At 32.6% G+C, this 18,964-nt stretch overlaps 1 protein-coding gene across 1 annotated transcript in view; it reads right to left on the minus strand.

The window, feature by feature from the left end:
• LOC108904924 (metabotropic glutamate receptor 4-like) overlaps positions 1 to 18,662 on the minus strand; it is a 311,527-nt gene extending 292,865 nt beyond the window's left edge. Inside the window, exon 1 of the mRNA XM_018707649.2 lies at positions 18,498 to 18,662. Within this exon, the coding sequence (XP_018563165.2) occupies positions 18,498 to 18,662 (165 nt within the window). The remainder of the gene's footprint in view (positions 1 to 18,497) is intronic.
• Positions 18,663 to 18,964: the final 302 nt, after the last annotated feature.

An 18,964-nucleotide genomic window follows, 5' to 3' on the forward strand; every position in this document is an offset into this window, starting at 1 on the left:
AAAAAAAAAAAAAATTTCACGCGACGGACTCGAACTAGCGATATACTGACTGTCAGTTCCTAACGCTACCTATTAGGCCACGCTCCCAGTTGAGGAGTGTGTCACATCTAGTGGATTTAGCTGTCAGGTAAAACTTCAAAATCGATTATCTCGGTAAATTATGAACGTAGCGTAGAACTACTTCGAAAAATTGTTATTCAAGGTCCAAACTACACATACCATAAATATCAAAAATTACAAAAATCCGACTACCTTACCTGTTAGATTTAATGTCTATCTCTAGACGTAAATTATCAATGCTAATACGGAGAAGAGTTTGTAAAAATAACAAAATCTGTTTTTTAATGGTAAATGGATAATATTGGATATCTGACCGTAGTTTTCTATTTGGATCAACTTTTAATAACGATTGTCGATATTTTAAAAAATAAAGGTACTTTCCTCTTGAGCAAAATTTACATTTTTCGACAAACCTCGTATACGACTGCAAAAAATTGAAATCTGATTATTTAATTTTGGGTTTTAGGCCATGCAGAACTCTTCGTCAAGAATAACTTTTTTCATAAAACCAAAAAAAAGAAGGAGCGTTAAATTGACGTCCGCGGTTATTCAATTTTGTATTGCGATGAAATTTGTTTCTACAATTGCGGTACAATAATTGTATTAATTCGAAATTGACACAATTATTGAAGCAAAAATTGTAACGTTAGTGGCTCGTTTAAATCAATCTAAATACGTCCACTCAATCATCGTAGTGGGAGAGCGATAGTCTCCGCCTCCAGCTGTAACGCCCGTGCACCCGACCCCGCAGCGATACCTTAGCAGTGTACAGAGAACGGACTCTTAACCCAAAAGCCTCTTCGATAAATACACCACATTAACTTGTCCCTTGTTGTCCATACGACACACTGCATACTAAGTAAATTGAGTTACATTGGTTACAGTAGATCGTCTAGGAATAAAGTCATGTTGGTGCGGTGATATACAGGGTGTTTGGTGATTTCTGCTATTTTTCAAATTATTGAAACCGAATTACGCCACGAAATAAAACAATTTAATTTTTTTTTTACTCAAAAACAGTGCGTCATAAGAAAAACAGGCAAGATACCTTTTCTCTTCCAAATTCAACAAGGAATTCAAAAATAATTTTTATTTTAAGAAAAATCAGTGGTGTATCATTTTTTTCTTTAACAATATTTAGAGACGTGCCTGTACACACGCCACTGGTGAAACTGAAAACAATATTTTTTATCGGAAAACATGTATTGTTGTTAAGTGTCAAAGCTTGTAAAATTTCATTAAAATATTTTGAGCGGTTTTTTTACATCAATATTTAATTTTATACCTATTCAAATAAGGTCTTTGCCATTAATAACGACTGCACTTAAACGATATGGAAACATTTTCAGTATCAGTATTAGTCGGTCGATAGCCGCACGGTTTAAGGCGTCAGTACTTAAATCGATGTGTGCTATCTGCCCGGGTTTCGAATCCCGCGGCCGGTAGACCGTAGATTAGCTATGCTGTACGGAGGATTGGCACCCTCTGTGCAGGTATGGTAGGGTGGAAGAATGTTGGCTTGGGTCAATGTGAGAGATTGACACCGGTTGGCATTTGACCGCCCCCCTAATTAATGACGTTTTCCAGGTTTCCCTCATTTCTGCACTGAATGGTGGTTAGGGCCTACCAACATAAGTCGTTCCTGGGCGTAAATGCGGCCCGATTAATAATAATAATAATATGCCGCCTCCTCTCCCGCACAAGTCATCGACTTCTGGGCTAATTCTCGTGGTTAGAATGAGGAGTAGAGATATTATTATTATTATCACATTTGTTAGGTAGCTGATAAAAGTTCGTATACAAAATACGTGTTATTGCATTTTGGATTTGGTTTAATTGTTTTCTAATAAATACATATTGTTCACGATTTTTCATAAATTATATTAGTTAAAATCAAGTTATAAAAACATGAATAAAAGTGTACTTTATACTGTATAGCGATGAAGCCATTTGTGAATTTTTGCGGAAACTTTTGATAATTACCACGTACTTTGGCATAGTTTTATAACTAATCAGGGTTTTAATAGTCAGGATTGTAATTAAGTACTCGTTAACGGTAGTTGGACAGTTTGATGTGGTCAACTAAGATTAAATATTAACACCATTAATTGTCACAAAATTACAGAAAATTTTGTAGTGGTAAAATCATACCCGGTAACATTTAAAAAAGTAGTTGAGCTATTCAAATTTTAGTTCGAAGTTGACTTGTTATTAAACTAAATGAAATTTTATAAAGATTAGAAGCACCAGTGGTTTACACTGAAAAAAAAAGTATTTGGATCAAATGAGCAGATAGTTTTAAAAGGAATTATTTGCCGTAAATGTTATTTTATTCTATTCAAATGTATATACTTTCCTCAAACTATGTGAAATATTTGTTGTAATCTATAATTTATCTTAGAATTTATATTATTTGTAAATATATATAATTTAATTCAGATCTTTTATAGTTTTGAATTGTATTATCTCAGACCTTAGCTACAATATCTCTTACAGTTCATCATAAACTGCAAACATATTTGTTTCAAAACTATCAGTTCCTTAAAATATATATAATTAAAATTTAGTATTAATGTAGAAATTATTCAAGACAAATGTATATTATAATCAAACTTATGTTTTCTTGAAAGAAAATTGTAGGTCACAGAATGGCGTAGGTGGGAGTGGGTTGATCATGATCCGTTAACTGTTAGATTTTGTGAATGGTTGTTACAAGATGCTTAGAATCTACAATTTATACCTGATGATTGTGTTAGTTGCAGTTGAAGCTGTGTTTACACAAAATCGGATAAATAATGTGCCCAAAACACATCTAGGATCTTGAAAATAGGTACACGATTTAACGGCACTTCCAGCTCCGTTTTTTTATTTGATTTTCTTTGTTGGAGAGCTGGAATGGCTGACTGATACAGTATTTCATAAGTTACTTGATGTAATGTCTATATTCCAACAAAGTAAAGGAAGTGCGTGAGGTATTTCAAAGCCAAACTTTCCGACAAACTTTTACATTTTTCCCAAAAATGTATCAAATATTAAACACTGGAGGCTTTCTCAGGCAATCTGAAAAGTTTTTCATTACAATACTGAGAAAGTTTCTTTAAGGATGGGATGAACTTGTTTCTTTGTAGTTCAAATACTTCAAAAGCAATATATAATTATGTTTCCGCTTTTACTGAAACTCATATATGTATCCTAGAACAATTTACCGTTTTATTTAATAACTTCTTTTCTTACAATATTGCGTATCTCGTAGTATTTTATTGGTTCCGATTGCAGTGGGATAACAAGAATATTGTAAAATATCACTTACTAAAATGAGTATTACAGAAAATACATAAACAAATAGAAAAAGCAATGATGCTTTTTGATAAGAATTTGAAATATTTATTGGTTTAGAAAATACAAGTTGAGTCAAATTTTGGTTTTAAATGACAACGGTCGATAGAAGACTTCATTCTAAGAGAAAATGTTTATCCAGTAGCGGAGATTGTGGGAAACACTATCACCAAGACTTTTGACTACAATTTTAAGCCCCTGAATATTCTGGAAACAGATAAAGTTCATGTAATTCAGGTTGGTATTTCTAATAAATAAATACATGTCTTCGTTTTATTCGAATAAAAAACTATTCTTAAGCAAATATTTTTTAAAATTTAAAATAAGTCTACGACATAGCTTAATAAATTGAGAAAAACTCTAAAACTATCCGCTGTAATGTTTTTTATATAATTAATAGATTTGGAGTTATTCGATTTATTCAGCTTTATTTTAATGTTTAAAAATGTTAAAATAAAGTGGAAGAAATGTTCTTCCAATTTCAAAATACTCATTGGCATCAAAATTCTTAGTGATATGTTTCCTAGTATTTCTGCAAATGTTTCCGTTTCAGTAATTAGTTAAGCCTATTAAGTTTTACGTCAAACAACTTAAGAGATATAGAAGACATACTGATGAGGACCAATAAGTCCGAAAACGCTCCGTGTCTGGTGGGTTCAATTGACTAACGATCCTAGATGTTATATTAGGTGTTGCGAGTATAATTCAATGCCGGTCGGGGCATATAGCCCACGGAGTAGTTGTTTCTCGCAACACTGGCAATTTAAAACATTTTCTTTTCGCCCAGTTGGCGACGGTCGTGCAAGTAAATACCTGGCAAATTTTAGCAGGTCGCTTTCTACTTGGTAGCCATGTGAATGACGTGTATAACATATTTCTTTGTCGTGAGTATACAACACTAAAACAGCTGGATCGTTCGTCGGTTGTCTCACCTACGACATACTGATGAGGATCAATAAGTCCGAAACCGTCTGTGCCTGGTGGGTTAAACAGACGAACGATCCTATCTGTTATACTAGGTGTTGTGAGTATAATTCAATGCCGGTCAGGGCATATAGCCCGCGGAGTAGTTGTTTCTCGCAACACTGGCAATATAAAACTTAAGAGATATTTGAATAAATGTAATAACTGAATCTCGAAAATTAAGTTTTTTATGATCTACACAGGTATATGAAATTTTTTAAATGAGATTTTCTATTGACTAAGTAAGTTTGACTTGAATCACCCTATATATCGAAGGAACTGAAAAAAATACTATCATGTCTGAAATATTAAAGGTATATTTTTTTAAATCAGAAGCTAAAGTAAACACCGAAATTTAAACTTTTTTGTTTACCAACATTTCGACAATTTGTACTAAAAGATATATAAAATGTATCGTTTTGGAATAGATTTTATTTAAAAATATGTCATCTGCAGAAAATACGTACTTTGGAAACACTCATTCTATTTGCTTTGAAAATAAATGATCATCTAGTTTACAAGAATATATAAAAACTGTCGAAACCCATTTTTTAAAATAAAAATATATAAGTATAAATTTTTATGGTATTTATAAGTAGTATATTTATAGCAAAATTGTAAAAAAAAGGTACAAAGTGGCCCTGTACGTTGTCCAGCACGAAGTCCGGATATGAACCCTCTCTTTTTTGTTTAGGGTGTATGAAATTACATATGTACCGAACGCCTATTGTCGATGCAGCATATTTTTTGCTTCAGCTAATGAAATTCGACAAAAAATGCACGAGTATTTGCACGTATGCGGACTTATGTTGACTGTCGTTTGGGAGCATGTTTATTACCATATGGAAACAACTTTTTTAGAGCATATCTTCTGTTGCTAAGTAATTCGTTTATTCGTTTAATTTTTGTGTTACTTTTAAACGATAGGTATTTGAATAAATTTCACCATTTTCGAATACAAAATTTAAACCATTATAGTCCAAGCATTCTGTCACGGATTAATGTTAAATTTGCAGAAATTATTACCTGGACAAAAAAAATATGACCGTATAGAAAATTAATTGAATACTCATATGTCAATACAATAATTGAGCATTAAGCATTTTTGAATACTCAAAAAAAATAGTAGGATATGTTTACCTACTTGTTTTTTAGTATTAGTAATTGAGTAATAAACTGAAGCGTGCAAACGCTGAGCGCGTCAGCTGGAGCGGACGGAGAAGTCAATTACTAATACTAATACTCAAGTAGACATATCCTACAATTTTTTTTTTTTAAATATAAGTATTCAATATTACCCTCCATCAAGCGCATCGCTGTAAAATGTTAATTGCGTCCTCTATTTTTTTTTAAATAACAAAATTATCTCGGCTCCAGAAGGTTGTAGAAAAACATTTTTTTTTAAATTCGTGAAAAAATGTCAGCAGTTTCTTTCTTTAAAAGTCATTTTCATAAAATAAAAATTGAAATAGTTATTTGAAAAAAAAAAATCTCAAAAAAGTGAAACTTTTTCAGTCATTTTTTTATCCTTAAAATTAATAAAATCGTCAACATTTTTTAACAGCATGATAATATAACTCTTTACGAAGAAAATAAACCGAAAATCGTTACTGTAGGGCTATGCGCTGTGAAGATCTAGCCAATTTTCGAGAGCGCCTTTTTTTCAAAAAAATCGATAATCGAAAAATAATATTTTTGAATTTTTCAAAAATGTACTTTTTTGGTTTGCCGCGGGCTATGCTTGCAGTAAATAGCAAATATGGGAACGTAAATGTAAACGAGTTATAGAAGAAGAGAAAAGAGAAGATTTTTAACGGTTTTTTCGATATATCTCGAAAAGTAACAAAGCAATCGATACTTACAAAAAATCAGTCGATAGATCTTTTTAAAACCTACAACTTTCTCATTTAAAATTTTTCAATCGGTGCTATATTGTTTTAGTTATTTTAGAAAAACCGTTTTTTGCAACATTGCGATTTTTTTTTAACGATGTTCGCCATTTTGGATCGAGTTTAAAGAACAAGAAACTCAATTTAAAATTTAATTTTCTATACGGTCATATTTTTTTTGTCCAGGTAATAATTTCTGTAAGCATTTCTCTATAATGCTTGGACTATTATCACCGCTTTCGCACTGCGGCGCGCGGCAACTTCGATAGCAAAGGTACAATTGGCTGCCGCACGGCTTTAAATTTGTTTAAACCCTTATGTGAAAATTTGTTGTTCATTTTAAAACGTAATGTTTTAAAGCCGTCCATGGTGCGACAGTCAGCTGTACCTTTGATATTGAAGCTGCCGCGCGCCGCAGTGCGAAAACGCTTATGGCGGTTTTGACGGTATAAATTTGTGTTCGAAAAGGCTGAAAATTAAACGAATAAAAGAATTACTTAGCGATAGACGATATGTTTTACAAAAATTGTTCAAAGTTGTTTACATGTGCTAATTAACAGTCAAAATTCTGTCACCAAAAACACCACACATTCACTGAAAACCGTTACTGGAACTCTGTACAACGTGAGAATTTCCATGACGAGAACAATAAATATTGTGAAAATTTAGTATTCATCTCCAGTAAAACAACATTCGTTCGTAAAAGGTACGTTGCTTGTAAAATCCGTATCTTGTGTTATTTGATGTCGAAAATCATTGTTATTTAATGCCTCAACCCTTTGTACATGAAAGGGGTGTTATTGTGCCCGTAGCACACGCCACACGGTACTGTCGGCCAATGTCGCAAGTAATACTGCATTATACAAACGCACGTGCGCAAGATGCACAGGATCGGTTTACATTTATGGTTAATTTTCTTAATTAATTTTCTCGAAAACAGAAACATTTAGACCAAGAGTTGCTTAATAAAAGTTGTTCATTTTCTTACTCTCTATCACACTTTTCAAGGAACGCATATATTTTAGAAACACCCTGTATAAATGGGTATTTATACTATATACATGTGTACCAATTCTTTAATTCGTCAGTGATGAGTTAATACCGGTTTTTATTTCTGTTAGATATATTTTTGTTTTACTTTGTTATTTCCTTTAACCTGATGTGTTCAGTTTTTGGATTTTTATATTGTACAGATAAAATCTTAAATAAAAATGTTTATCATTTATTTAACACTACAATTTGACCCATAACACCTGCCAAGATTTATTACAATTCCTGGGATTTATATCCCTATATAATTAGTTAATAATTACTATGATGTAAATTTAGAGAGATATTGTAGAATTTACTTAGGTAATAAGGATGTAGGTTTACACTTTTTAGCCAATTGTTCCCTCCCTCGTGTCCAAGTTTGTTTTTTATATGTCTAACAAAAGTTCAATACCGTGATATTATTAATTAATATATTTTGCAAAATAATACTACCAACTATGAAGGTATTTGACGTCACCTACTAGATTGTCCTAAGAAAACTGGGTAGCCCACTAGAACCACTGTACGTTATTAAAACTTATAGAGTAGGTACAATGGAATCATTAGTTGCTATTGTTATAAGTTCTTCCCTACGTTAAATTTGATGCTTAATTACTCGAGATTTTAAGATGTTAACTGCTTTCGGAACTTAAGAGCTCGTCTTAAGTTTCACGGCCGAACTAAACTTTATAGACAACTAATTAAAAGTAAAGCGTTGGTTCGAAGAGAGAAATTTTGTAAAGAGCGCTAGTACTGCATTTATGTACAAAAATTATGAACTGGGTTAATTTGCGCTCAGAAAAGTGCATGTAAGGAATTTTTAATTTTCAGGATGCAACGTTTCTTTCGAAGTCCTTTTGAATATTCCAGGAATATTTTACATAGATTGTGTTAGTTAAAATTTAATTTCTAATTTAAATAAAAATTTCTCAAATACCTAACGGTTCTAGAATGAGTAATAAATACAAGAAAAAAGGAAGAATTATTTACTCAGTTTAATTAGGTGCTTGTATTGAAACATACAAATAAAGACAGGAATTTATTTAGAAAGCACATAATTCAAATTATCAGAAAGAGGAAATTAAATCCTTTATGAAATAAAAGTGTTCATTCATAGTTGTATTTTAAAAATATTGTATGGAAAGATAAAAGAAATACCTACATACATATGTTTGTTTATTCATTTAAATTCATGTAAAACGATTTGATCGATATCGAAATATTAATATCTATATGGTTTTTGAAAAAGGCTATTGTCTTGAGTTACTTGTCCAGGAGTGAATTCCTGCAAACAAATAATATTTCGGAACATTACAGCACATACTTTGGTGAAACCAATTAACTAATACTTAAAAATTATGATGAAATGAAAATTTAGTAATGGCAAACCCATAAAGTAAAGCAATGTCCCAGCGACATATGATTTGGACTAAGTATATGCTACCTCAGTACAGTTTGTGGATGTTTGAATATTCTGGCAGATAGAGGTTGTCCTTCGGACAATATCGTTTTTATTTTTTACAAATTAGCATATTACCCCAAGTAAAGGGTGATCAGATAGCCATGATAGTTTTTCCAATTCTTATGTTTCAGTAGCTGTCAAAGTTACCCATGACATCCAGCTCTCAAAATATTCAGTAAGGTTTGCCATTTCAACATGCATCGTTTCACGCTTGCCGAACGTGTGGAAATTATTAAAAAATATTATGGAAATTCCGGCTCAGTTGTAAATACGCAACGTGAATTTCGTCGTGAGGTCGGTCGTCATCATGGCTTTAGTGCGCAGGCAATTCGTCGCACCGTGGAAAAGTTTGATCGTGAGTACACTCTTTTGGATCTTAAGCCACCAACCAGACAGAAATTGGTGCGAAGTGAAGAAAACATAGCCGCCGTAGCGGCCAGTATTGAAGAAGACCCAGAAATATCGATTCGGCGTCGATCAGCTGAATTGGGCATCGCCAGAGAACCCGTTTTATTTTGCGTTTGGATTTGGGCTTACATCCATATAAGATTGTGCTGACGCAAGAATTGAAGCTGAACGACCATAGACAACGCCGTGAGTTCGCTAACTGGGCGCTGGAAATGTTGGCTGGAGATCCGGATTTTGGTCAAAAAATTATTTTCTCGGACGAGGCCTGTTTTTGGCTCAGCGGTTATGTCAACAAACAAAATTTCCGTTATTGGAGCGAACACAATCCACAAGTGTTCGACCAAGCATCAATGCATCCACAAAGATCGACAGTTTGGTGCGGTTTATGGCGTGGCGGCCTCATCGGACCTTATTTCTTTCGAAATGAGGAAGGAGACACCGTTACCGTCAATGGTCCTCGGTATAGAGCGATGTTAATCGACTTTATGTGGCCAGAGCTCAACAACATCGATATATCCGAGCTGTGGTTTCAACAAGACGGCGTTACATGTCATACAAGCAACGCAACGCTCGAAGTTGTGAAGGATAAATTTAGCGACTGGGTCATCTCACGGCGAGCGTTCATCAATTGGCCGCCGCGATCATGCGACTTGACACCACTCGATTATTTTCTCTGGGGCTACGTCAAGTCCTTAGTCTACGCTAACAAGCCAACCATTTTGGACGAGCTCGAGGCTAACATTCGAGACGTTATTGCGGGAATTACGCCGCAGATATTGGACCGAGTCATCAATAATTGGACCGACCGCTTGAAGACCTGCCAGCGAAGCCAAGGCGGCCATTTGATGAATGTGCTATTCCATACATAATGGCATGAATGTAGCTTCAAAATAAAGCCAGAATCAATTTGATATCTCACTGCGTTGTTGTTTTATTTACATTTATTTTCCTATCGTTCTTATCTGGTCACCCCTTATATGTACCAATTTAAAATGGTAGTCAATCTCAAAGTGGAAATTATACTAATGGAAACAATTAAGGGCACAAAATATTTCATAATTTTTTTAGAGACCTTTGAAAGGCTGTATCTCACTGAAACAATAGTCACGTCGAGATAAAAAAAAATAAAAATATTTTAGAAAAACACCACAGAAATGAGACAATCCCCAAATCCAAAGCCAAGGGAAACACCCACAAAGAGTTTAGAACACGGTGGGATGAAATAAACTGCTGTCGATTTGCTGAGGAGTTCTTAGGATACTTCAGCAAAGACACAGCCAAAAAGTACCTGGCTATGTCCAAGGTAAGTCTTCGCTTGGTGACGGGTATTCAGATCGGTCACTGTTGTCCTCTACAGTACGAATTAGTGCGAAACACCTCTCTGTAGAGGTTGTGAGCAGGAAGACGAGACAGTTTTCGATGTACTCTGCGAATGCACTTATGTCTCTTCAACGAGAGAATCCGTGCTAGGAGAACGGTGGCCTTCTATGGTATACATCAGAGAGATCTCTTGAGACACATCATGACCTTTTTCTCCTTGATTGGTTGGTTGACGGCTCAGAAGAATTGATCTCTCGCTGGGAGGATGCACAAGGGGCCCAATGGGGCCTAAGTGCTGTAACTTATAGTGAGCATGTATTCCTCGAAATCACTCCTCAGGCAAAGGTGATTCTCTGAGATGTTTCGTAGTCTACTCTGCAACTGGTCGCATCCAATGCTTCCAAATGTTTCGCCATTCTTTAGTGTCGGCATCTCCAGTGATGATTCTGACAATGCTTCGCCACGACTGAGGGCATTTCTATAATACAGGTACCTTAGTAATAAAATGGTGTCACGACTACCTGGTAATCAATATTTAAAATTGGGATTTTCTGTAAAACAAATGATAGATTGGCCAGTCGCTTTAGTGACAATCGATATATTATGATTTGAAGAAAAATGTTTGATGCCAGAATAACAGATTTTCAGAATTCGCCACCAACCAAACATCTGACACATTGGAAATGAAGGTAGTTTTAATGGATATATAAATAATTTATTTATGTATTTATACACTGTCAAATGACAACTTAACAGAAAACTTAGTAAAATAACCTCAAAATTACTTTTGCCAGGTCAATATTGAAACTATTTTACGATATCTAGCGCAAAAAGAGTGATGTTAATTTTGCCGAAAATTAAGAATGACCTTGTATCTCGAAAACGACAAAACGATAAATATTACCTGTATATATCTCCACCACCTACCCCCAGAATCATAAAACAATTCTGAAAACCGCTGAAAAATTACAGGCACCTCAACTGCACATTCATTAAGGTCCTTTATAGCCTACATCATGGAAGGCTCAGACTACAATTCACCTAGGAATGTCCAACCCAAACAGTGACACCAAAATTACTCCGATCGGATCAATCCTCCGGCCAGCGGTCACGACCGAATTTTTTTTACATCGAAAGTGTATATCTCCCATTCACTTCTACATATTTTTCTAACATCTAGCGTTACAGTACCGATTCCTTATACATTCATAATGCAATGTACAATATGGTATTTTTAATAAAATTTGATTATTCATTATTCATAAAATTAGTTCTTAATATTGTTGAATAACCCTGTAGTTCTAAGTTTTAAAAAGGTCACATCTTCCAGAAGCATGGACACGACACAAGGCAAAAGAGTAACAGGGAGCAAGGCTCTAACATAAAGGCAGCGATAGCTATCAGTGGAAGAGCGTTGAGATATTGACATGTTGCAATTGAGACCGAAGAACCTTTTTAGGTGATTGCTTTGATCGTGGGTTAGTTATAAGCAATATTTTCTATACGCTAGAGATGTTCCATTTCCTTTTGTCATTATGTATTTCATTCCTTGAGAGCACTTTTTCATATATTTTTGTGGTGAACATATGTAGTAGTAGGTATACATTATGGCGGCAAAATTATTATTATCTTATCCCAATATAAAAAATGGCCGCCTTTATTAAATAACTTCCACGTAACTTCTTGACAAAAAGTTTGCAGAATTCACCACCAAGCAACTTGACACACTGGAAATGAACGTCATCGTGGACAGAATAAAATACGTCATTACTGGTATATAAATGAATTTATATTTGTATAAGCACTGTGGCATGCATTTAAAAACGTGCCTCTAGATTATTATTTAAATTATATTATAATATGTAGTATACAAAGAGAGACAGAGTTATGCTAATTTTGCTAAAAATTAAGAATCGATTTGTAGTTTGAAAACGATAAACGATACCACTCTGTATATATTTTCACAACTTACTACAGAATCGCAAAATAATTCAGACAATCGCCAAAACTGAGACGGCTAGTTCAATTGCATATTCTTATCGGCATGTCAACAAATCTTTACAAATCCATAGTTATAAATTTTCTCTTTTTTTTTGTTTGAAAGTTGATTTACCACCCCTGCACACAAATTAATTCCCTACTCTGTGTAACTCAAAAAACTTAATTTTTACATTAAATTCAGTTATAGTGTACTTAAATATTAACAGGGTCAAATAGTCAAAATGTAGAGGTTTACTATTTTTCCCCATATTGCCACTCCCCTAATTGTGGAAGGCCTGGACATAGAAAGATCCGATCTATATAATAACACCAAAATTACTCCGATTACTCGCGACTGAACATTTGTTATCCTTTGAAAGTGAAAGCGTTCGAATATTTTTTTGAAAAGTATATTTGGTATAAATTCCCCTTAATATACACTGTATACGAGAGAAGTAAGCAAAATTCCTCTTGATTCACCTGATATACAGGGTGTCCCTTGGTGACGAGGCATTAGACATATTTCAGAGACTACTTCGATTTTAATTTTGAAAATTTGGACATGTCTTTCTCAACTAGAGAAATAATGGAGTCCACTTAACATTTCCAGTTATACCGGAAATTGACGTCATCTTCGTTATTTTAAATGGAACACCCTGTATATTATTGCAATTTTTAGCTGAACTTTTATAAAGGTTTCCTATTTTTAAAGTTAATCGTTTTTGATACATTTAATTTTATTCAAAAAAAAATTAAAGAAGCACTAATAATAAATTTAGAATGTTGGATAAGTGTTAAGGTTTTCCTTCTATAACAATAAATGATCCTCAAATAAATATGCACTGTATGTGTTCAACAATAAACTGGTCACAGATTAGGTGCTTGTTTTGAAGTCCCACTAAAAATTTCACAGCCATCCTTGCAACCGTTGACTGCACGAAAAACAGTAGATACCTTAAAAACCATAAGAGATAGGGATATGAAACCATTATACCATTCAAAAAAGAACAAAATTGTTCATCAGGTTGCGCAAAAATATACAGGGTTTCATTAAAAAAAATTAAGTTAAGATGGTTTAAAATTGACTAAATTCGGCATTGAATTTCTACTACCTGTGTGAAATTAAGCCATTTTGAAATTATAGCAGGGAAGCTTAGAGTTTTTCTTATATTCCCTATAAATTTTATCGCTTTAACTTTATTATTGTAAAATACACATCTTTTTGAATTAGGCAGTGCTTTTTAAATTTTTTTTGAAAAAATTTAAATATATCAAAAACAGTTAACTTTAAGAATAGGAAACCTTTATGAAAGTTCACCTAAAAATTGACGTAGAATTCAAAATAATATACAGGGTGTCCCATTTAAAGTAACGAAAATGACGTCAACTTCCGGTATAACCGGAAGAGTTAGGTGGACGCCTTTATTTTAGCTGAGAAGGCCATGCCCGAAAATACTATTGCCCACATTTTCAAAATTAAAATCGAAGTAGTCTCTGAAATTTGTCTAATATCTCGTCACCGTGGGACACCTTGCATTTAGTGACTATTGTTTTATTTTGATTGTACAGACAGTGAAAGTTTTCTTATAAAAAAGATTCTTATAGTTTATCACAAACTGATAATCCGTCAAGAGTGTTTATGGCACAAGAAAAGTGATTTCTTATTAGTGTTAGGTAAATAACGGTAATTCTGAAAAACCCTAAAACAAATAGTCATCTTATCAAAAAGATAAACACTTAAAATATATACAATTACGGATTTTGATGAGGTACACATATTCTACTAACCTTACATGTATGTACAACATTCAATTGTTAGTCAAATAGAATATCTCTTATTAAACATGAAAAGTAATAAACATAGTTAAACGATATTATAGCAATAATAAATTAAAGAAAACGACACACTTATTAGTATCCTATGACTAAAAAAATAACCGATACTTTTCCTTTTTAAAGAAACTACATTCCAAATTATTAATTTTAATTTCATTTTTTCATATGGAGCTTCGTTAAATATAATCTATTTCTTTAGCATCATCATTCATTAGTAATACTAGAGTTTTCTGAAGTTATGTCAAACGGTATATAAATATAAATTCATCAAAACTTTGATGAATCGCTCATTGTAAACCATTTCATAAAAACACATGTTTCTAGTGAAAGATTTATTTCTTTATTTCAACTCTAGACTGTGGTAAACTTTTCATATCCTCCTCGTATTTTTAAGAACTCATGTAGTATCCATTTGCTATTGGATTACAATACTTTAAGTGTATATTAACTTTTCAAAAAGAAACGTGGGTACCGATTTTATTTAATGAATTCAGGTTAATTGGATAAAACAAAAACTATTTATCACACCGACTACTCCTATTATTCGTTTTACTCCGTACATAAATTATCTTCTTGCTACTCTGTCGGAGACAAGTGGAACAATGTACGTTGCAACAGGAATTACGACACAATGCCCTTAATTTTGGTAAGTAGCTGTTAATCCGAAATGTAGCTGAGAGCCAATTTCCATAGTTAGATACTAACTGGTCAAGTCGGGTGTTCAATGTAATTATAAACGAAGTCGGACAAAGCCCTACAGCCAAGGAATTTTCATCTACTACTTAATTAGTCCAGAATTATCACATGAAGTAGAATATAATGCGTCTACGTATTTCATTAAAATATCTAAAAATTTCACGTTTTAATTAAGAATACGTCTTTTAAAAATGATTTTTTTAAATTTTGTGATAAAGATTGTCTTTATTACAAAATTTAAAAAATCGTGTTTTATATACAGGGTGATTCACAAATGGTGACCGAAAATGAAACCTCGTATTCTTTGGTGAATTTTAAAGGGTCTTTCCTATAAAGCTTTTATCTAGGACGCTTCGTTAAAAAGATACAGGGTGTTCAACTTCAAAAAATTTATATATTTTTTAAATAATTTAAAAACTAGTAGGTAAGTGAAGTGATTTGAAATTGGGCACATTTATTTATGTAAACATTGTTCAAAATCTGAGGGCTTTTCCTAAAATTTATATACTCCAGTGGCGGAGATATAGGGTATCGGTGACATATTTTTCTAAATAAAATAGTAGTAGGTACGCCAGTGCTTTACAGCAACAGCCATAATATTTTTGGATTCGTATTTAAATTTTCTACAAATTACTAACTCTTATGTTTTTCGAAAAAAGCCTGATTTTTGAGTAAAACTTAAAAAACAACTGAAAACACTTAAATCACATGACATGACATGACTAATCATTCAGTTATTTATTCGAATAAAGAAATTAATAACACTAGTCATCATTTTAATGATTTTATTTGAGTAAATGCTCAAACATACCTCTATTTCTACGAAAACAGACGAAAATGTAATTTGTTCGAAATTTATTGTAGCTTGAATCTTATGAAAAGCATTATCCTTTCTTCTAACTGCTCAGAATGTCAATGTTGCTATCGCAACCTACTATGTAATTTTAAACCGCTTTTTATTAAAATATCGAAGTGTGTTTTCAGTTCGTTTTTTAAGTTTTACTCGCTTTACTCGCGGCTTTTTTCGAAAAACATAAGAGAGTAGTAATTTGTAGAAAATTGAAAGACGAATCCGAAAATATCTTGGTTGTTACCGTAAAGCAGAGGAGTATTATTTTAGTTATAAAAATATGCCACCTATAACCTGTATCTCCGCTACTCGAGCATGTAAATTTTAGAAAAAGCCCTCAGAGTTTGGACAATGTTTACATAAATACATGTGCCCAATTTTATTATTTTATTTACTAGTTTTTAAATTATTTCAAAAAATTAAAAACATTTTTTGAAGTTTAACGCCCTGTATCTTTTTAACGAAGCGTCCTAGATAAAGACTCCCCTTAAAATGCACCAAAGAATACGAGGTTTCCTTGTTGGTCACCATTTGTGAATCACTCTGTATACATGTACTTTTATAGGAACCTGAGAATTTCAGTCTGATATATTCCCGCAAAATTAATGGTTTATACAAAGAGAATATCGATAAGAATTTTTTTCTTAAACGCTTAGGGATTTTTCAGAAAATTAAATCTTATGTTACAATGAATGTTAAAAGTCTCCATATGTATGTACATAAATATTTCTTAAAGTTATTTCCGCAGTATATGTCGGTATAAAATCGAGACTGTAACATTGTGAACGATACAAGTTCTCTTTGTTACAGTATTCATTTTCGTGTACCTACTTGCTATCGAATATATGTACTAGTTACTGATTGTAAGTGTAATCTTAATTTTTTTATTTTTCTGCTAAAAAAATGTGCCAACTATCAATCATGTATGATTGAAACTAAAGCTAATTTCAACAACGTCAAGACTTTCTTGCTACAATTTTATTTTCAGAAATTATTTTCTCCTGCAAGGGGGTTTATTATAACCCCATGTTATGTGCCCATTAATTTTCAACATTTTGTGTTGCTAAATCCCCTGGCTGGACAACTTTATTTGAACTTTTTCGAAAATGATTAGTTATTGATAAGTAATGTGGTATTTATGAGACTCCACCCTAGTTATCTCTGGCTACAGAAGAGTACTTAAGAGCTGAATTTCCTGATAGGCGAATAGAATGTGTTGATCTCTATGACCTTCTCATTCTTCGGGCCTAAATCCCTTAGACTTTTACTTCTAGGGATATTTTAAAATAAATATGACGGAGTTTACAACGATACTGAAGATATAACTTGGGTTTGAAATGGTAACGCAGACTACCAGATAACGATGGGACGTTTTTGTAAATATGGGTAAATTTTTAATTCGATTATAGATAATGTTCGACATAATATCTTGACGAGGGAAGTGGCAAGGTGAAACACTCTTACTGCGATGTTTCATGTGAGAGTACGATGTGTCATTCCCTCTCGACTTTCAGTATGTTCACACTGCTTATTGCTAAGTAATGTATTCGTTTACTTTTAACAATTGCGAGTACTCTGCATTCAATACGAATACTGAAGGATACGAATACAACATATTTAATATTCATAAACTTTTATGTATTCTGAATACAGAAATCATTAGGCACATAAACAATGATAATAATGTATTCGTTAACCAGTATTTCATTACTTTCTTCACAAGTCTGCAGGGTGGAAGTTATTAAAGAGAGAATTTATGATAACTTGCTCTTTTTGAGACATTATTAATTTTAATTAGAGAAATATACAGGAAAGTAGCCAAACTCACTTCAATTTACAGGAGTTTTTGTTCATAAATACAATTAATTAAATTCAACAATTAAGACATATTTCTTCAAGATCTTTTGTAAAATTTATCCAATTTTTAACGTCTTTGGAAACTTTTATTTATAAGGAATAATTTTTTCTTTAAAACCTTTGCAAATGCATTTGCATTTTAGGAAAGCAGATGTGTAAATTGTACCAGTGAGTAACCTATATTATACAGCCATCGACATGCATGAAAAACTGAAATAAAGAGTATGGAAGAACGATTTTTTTCTTTTACCGTTTTGATACATTAATGAAGTAAATTTGCTGCTGATAATTCCTTTATTTGTTGAATCAATGAATAAAAGGAGTTAATGTGTTTAGAACTGGGCTAGAAAAATTATTAAATTATTAAATTCATGTTCCTATATCTTTTGTTTATATGAATATTTTTGGTCTTTCTTTATGAGTTTCGTAAAATCATTTTTATTTTTTAATAACAAAAGTAATAAAGGTCAATTTAAGTTTTTAAAATTGAAGCAAAGAATGTTAACTTCTTTTACTCTTTGTTTAGATCCATCATTTTCATTCTAATTTGAATATGTTCCAACAAAGTTTTTGAGGATAACTTATTGACTTCTTTTGTTTCTTTTTTCCTTTCAACTTTAATAAACATGTATAGGCATTATGTACATAATAATATTCCTTTATGAAAATAAAATGGAAACATCAGATCTGCCGCGTGTTTAAAGAAGTAGTTTAAAACTGGGTTGCTGTCAAAATAAATATGAAACGCCAATATAAGAGTTCCCTACGAACTCCATATAATATTAAAATATTCAAATATAAAATTCACCTGAGGTATTTTGAAGAGGCGTAGGAGATTAGCAACTTGAATGGAAGTGACGCTGGAGGCAGCTCCTACAACTCCAGATATAACCTTCCTCACTTGTGTCTTGTTACAGTGATACTCGGCCCCATCGATGTTGCTGATGGAACCTGAAATTGGATATGCAAACATTTACAAACATTGTTGATTTTTCTATCAGACTTTAAGAGTAATTTTTTTGGTTTATACCGTAAGAAGTAAAAAAGCTTGCAGCAAATTTAAAAAAACATGTTTAAGTTTAAATAAAGTTGATGCGGGCAATTGTCTACATAGTTAGAAACTTCAAAACTTGGCAAATAGTTCTGTTCGTCTTTAACAATCTGGCGGGAAATTTTATATACATAAAAACTATAATGCAAAAGTAACCATATTTAACAATTTAATGCTGCTTAGTTTAGCCCTTGCTTTATAACAGTTTGCAGATTAATTAGTTT

Source organism: Anoplophora glabripennis, unplaced genomic scaffold (assembly GCF_000390285.2).
Source record: "Anoplophora glabripennis isolate ALB-LARVAE unplaced genomic scaffold, Agla_2.0 scaffold194, whole genome shotgun sequence".
NCBI classification, from domain to species: Eukaryota; Metazoa; Arthropoda; class Insecta; order Coleoptera; family Cerambycidae; genus Anoplophora; species Anoplophora glabripennis.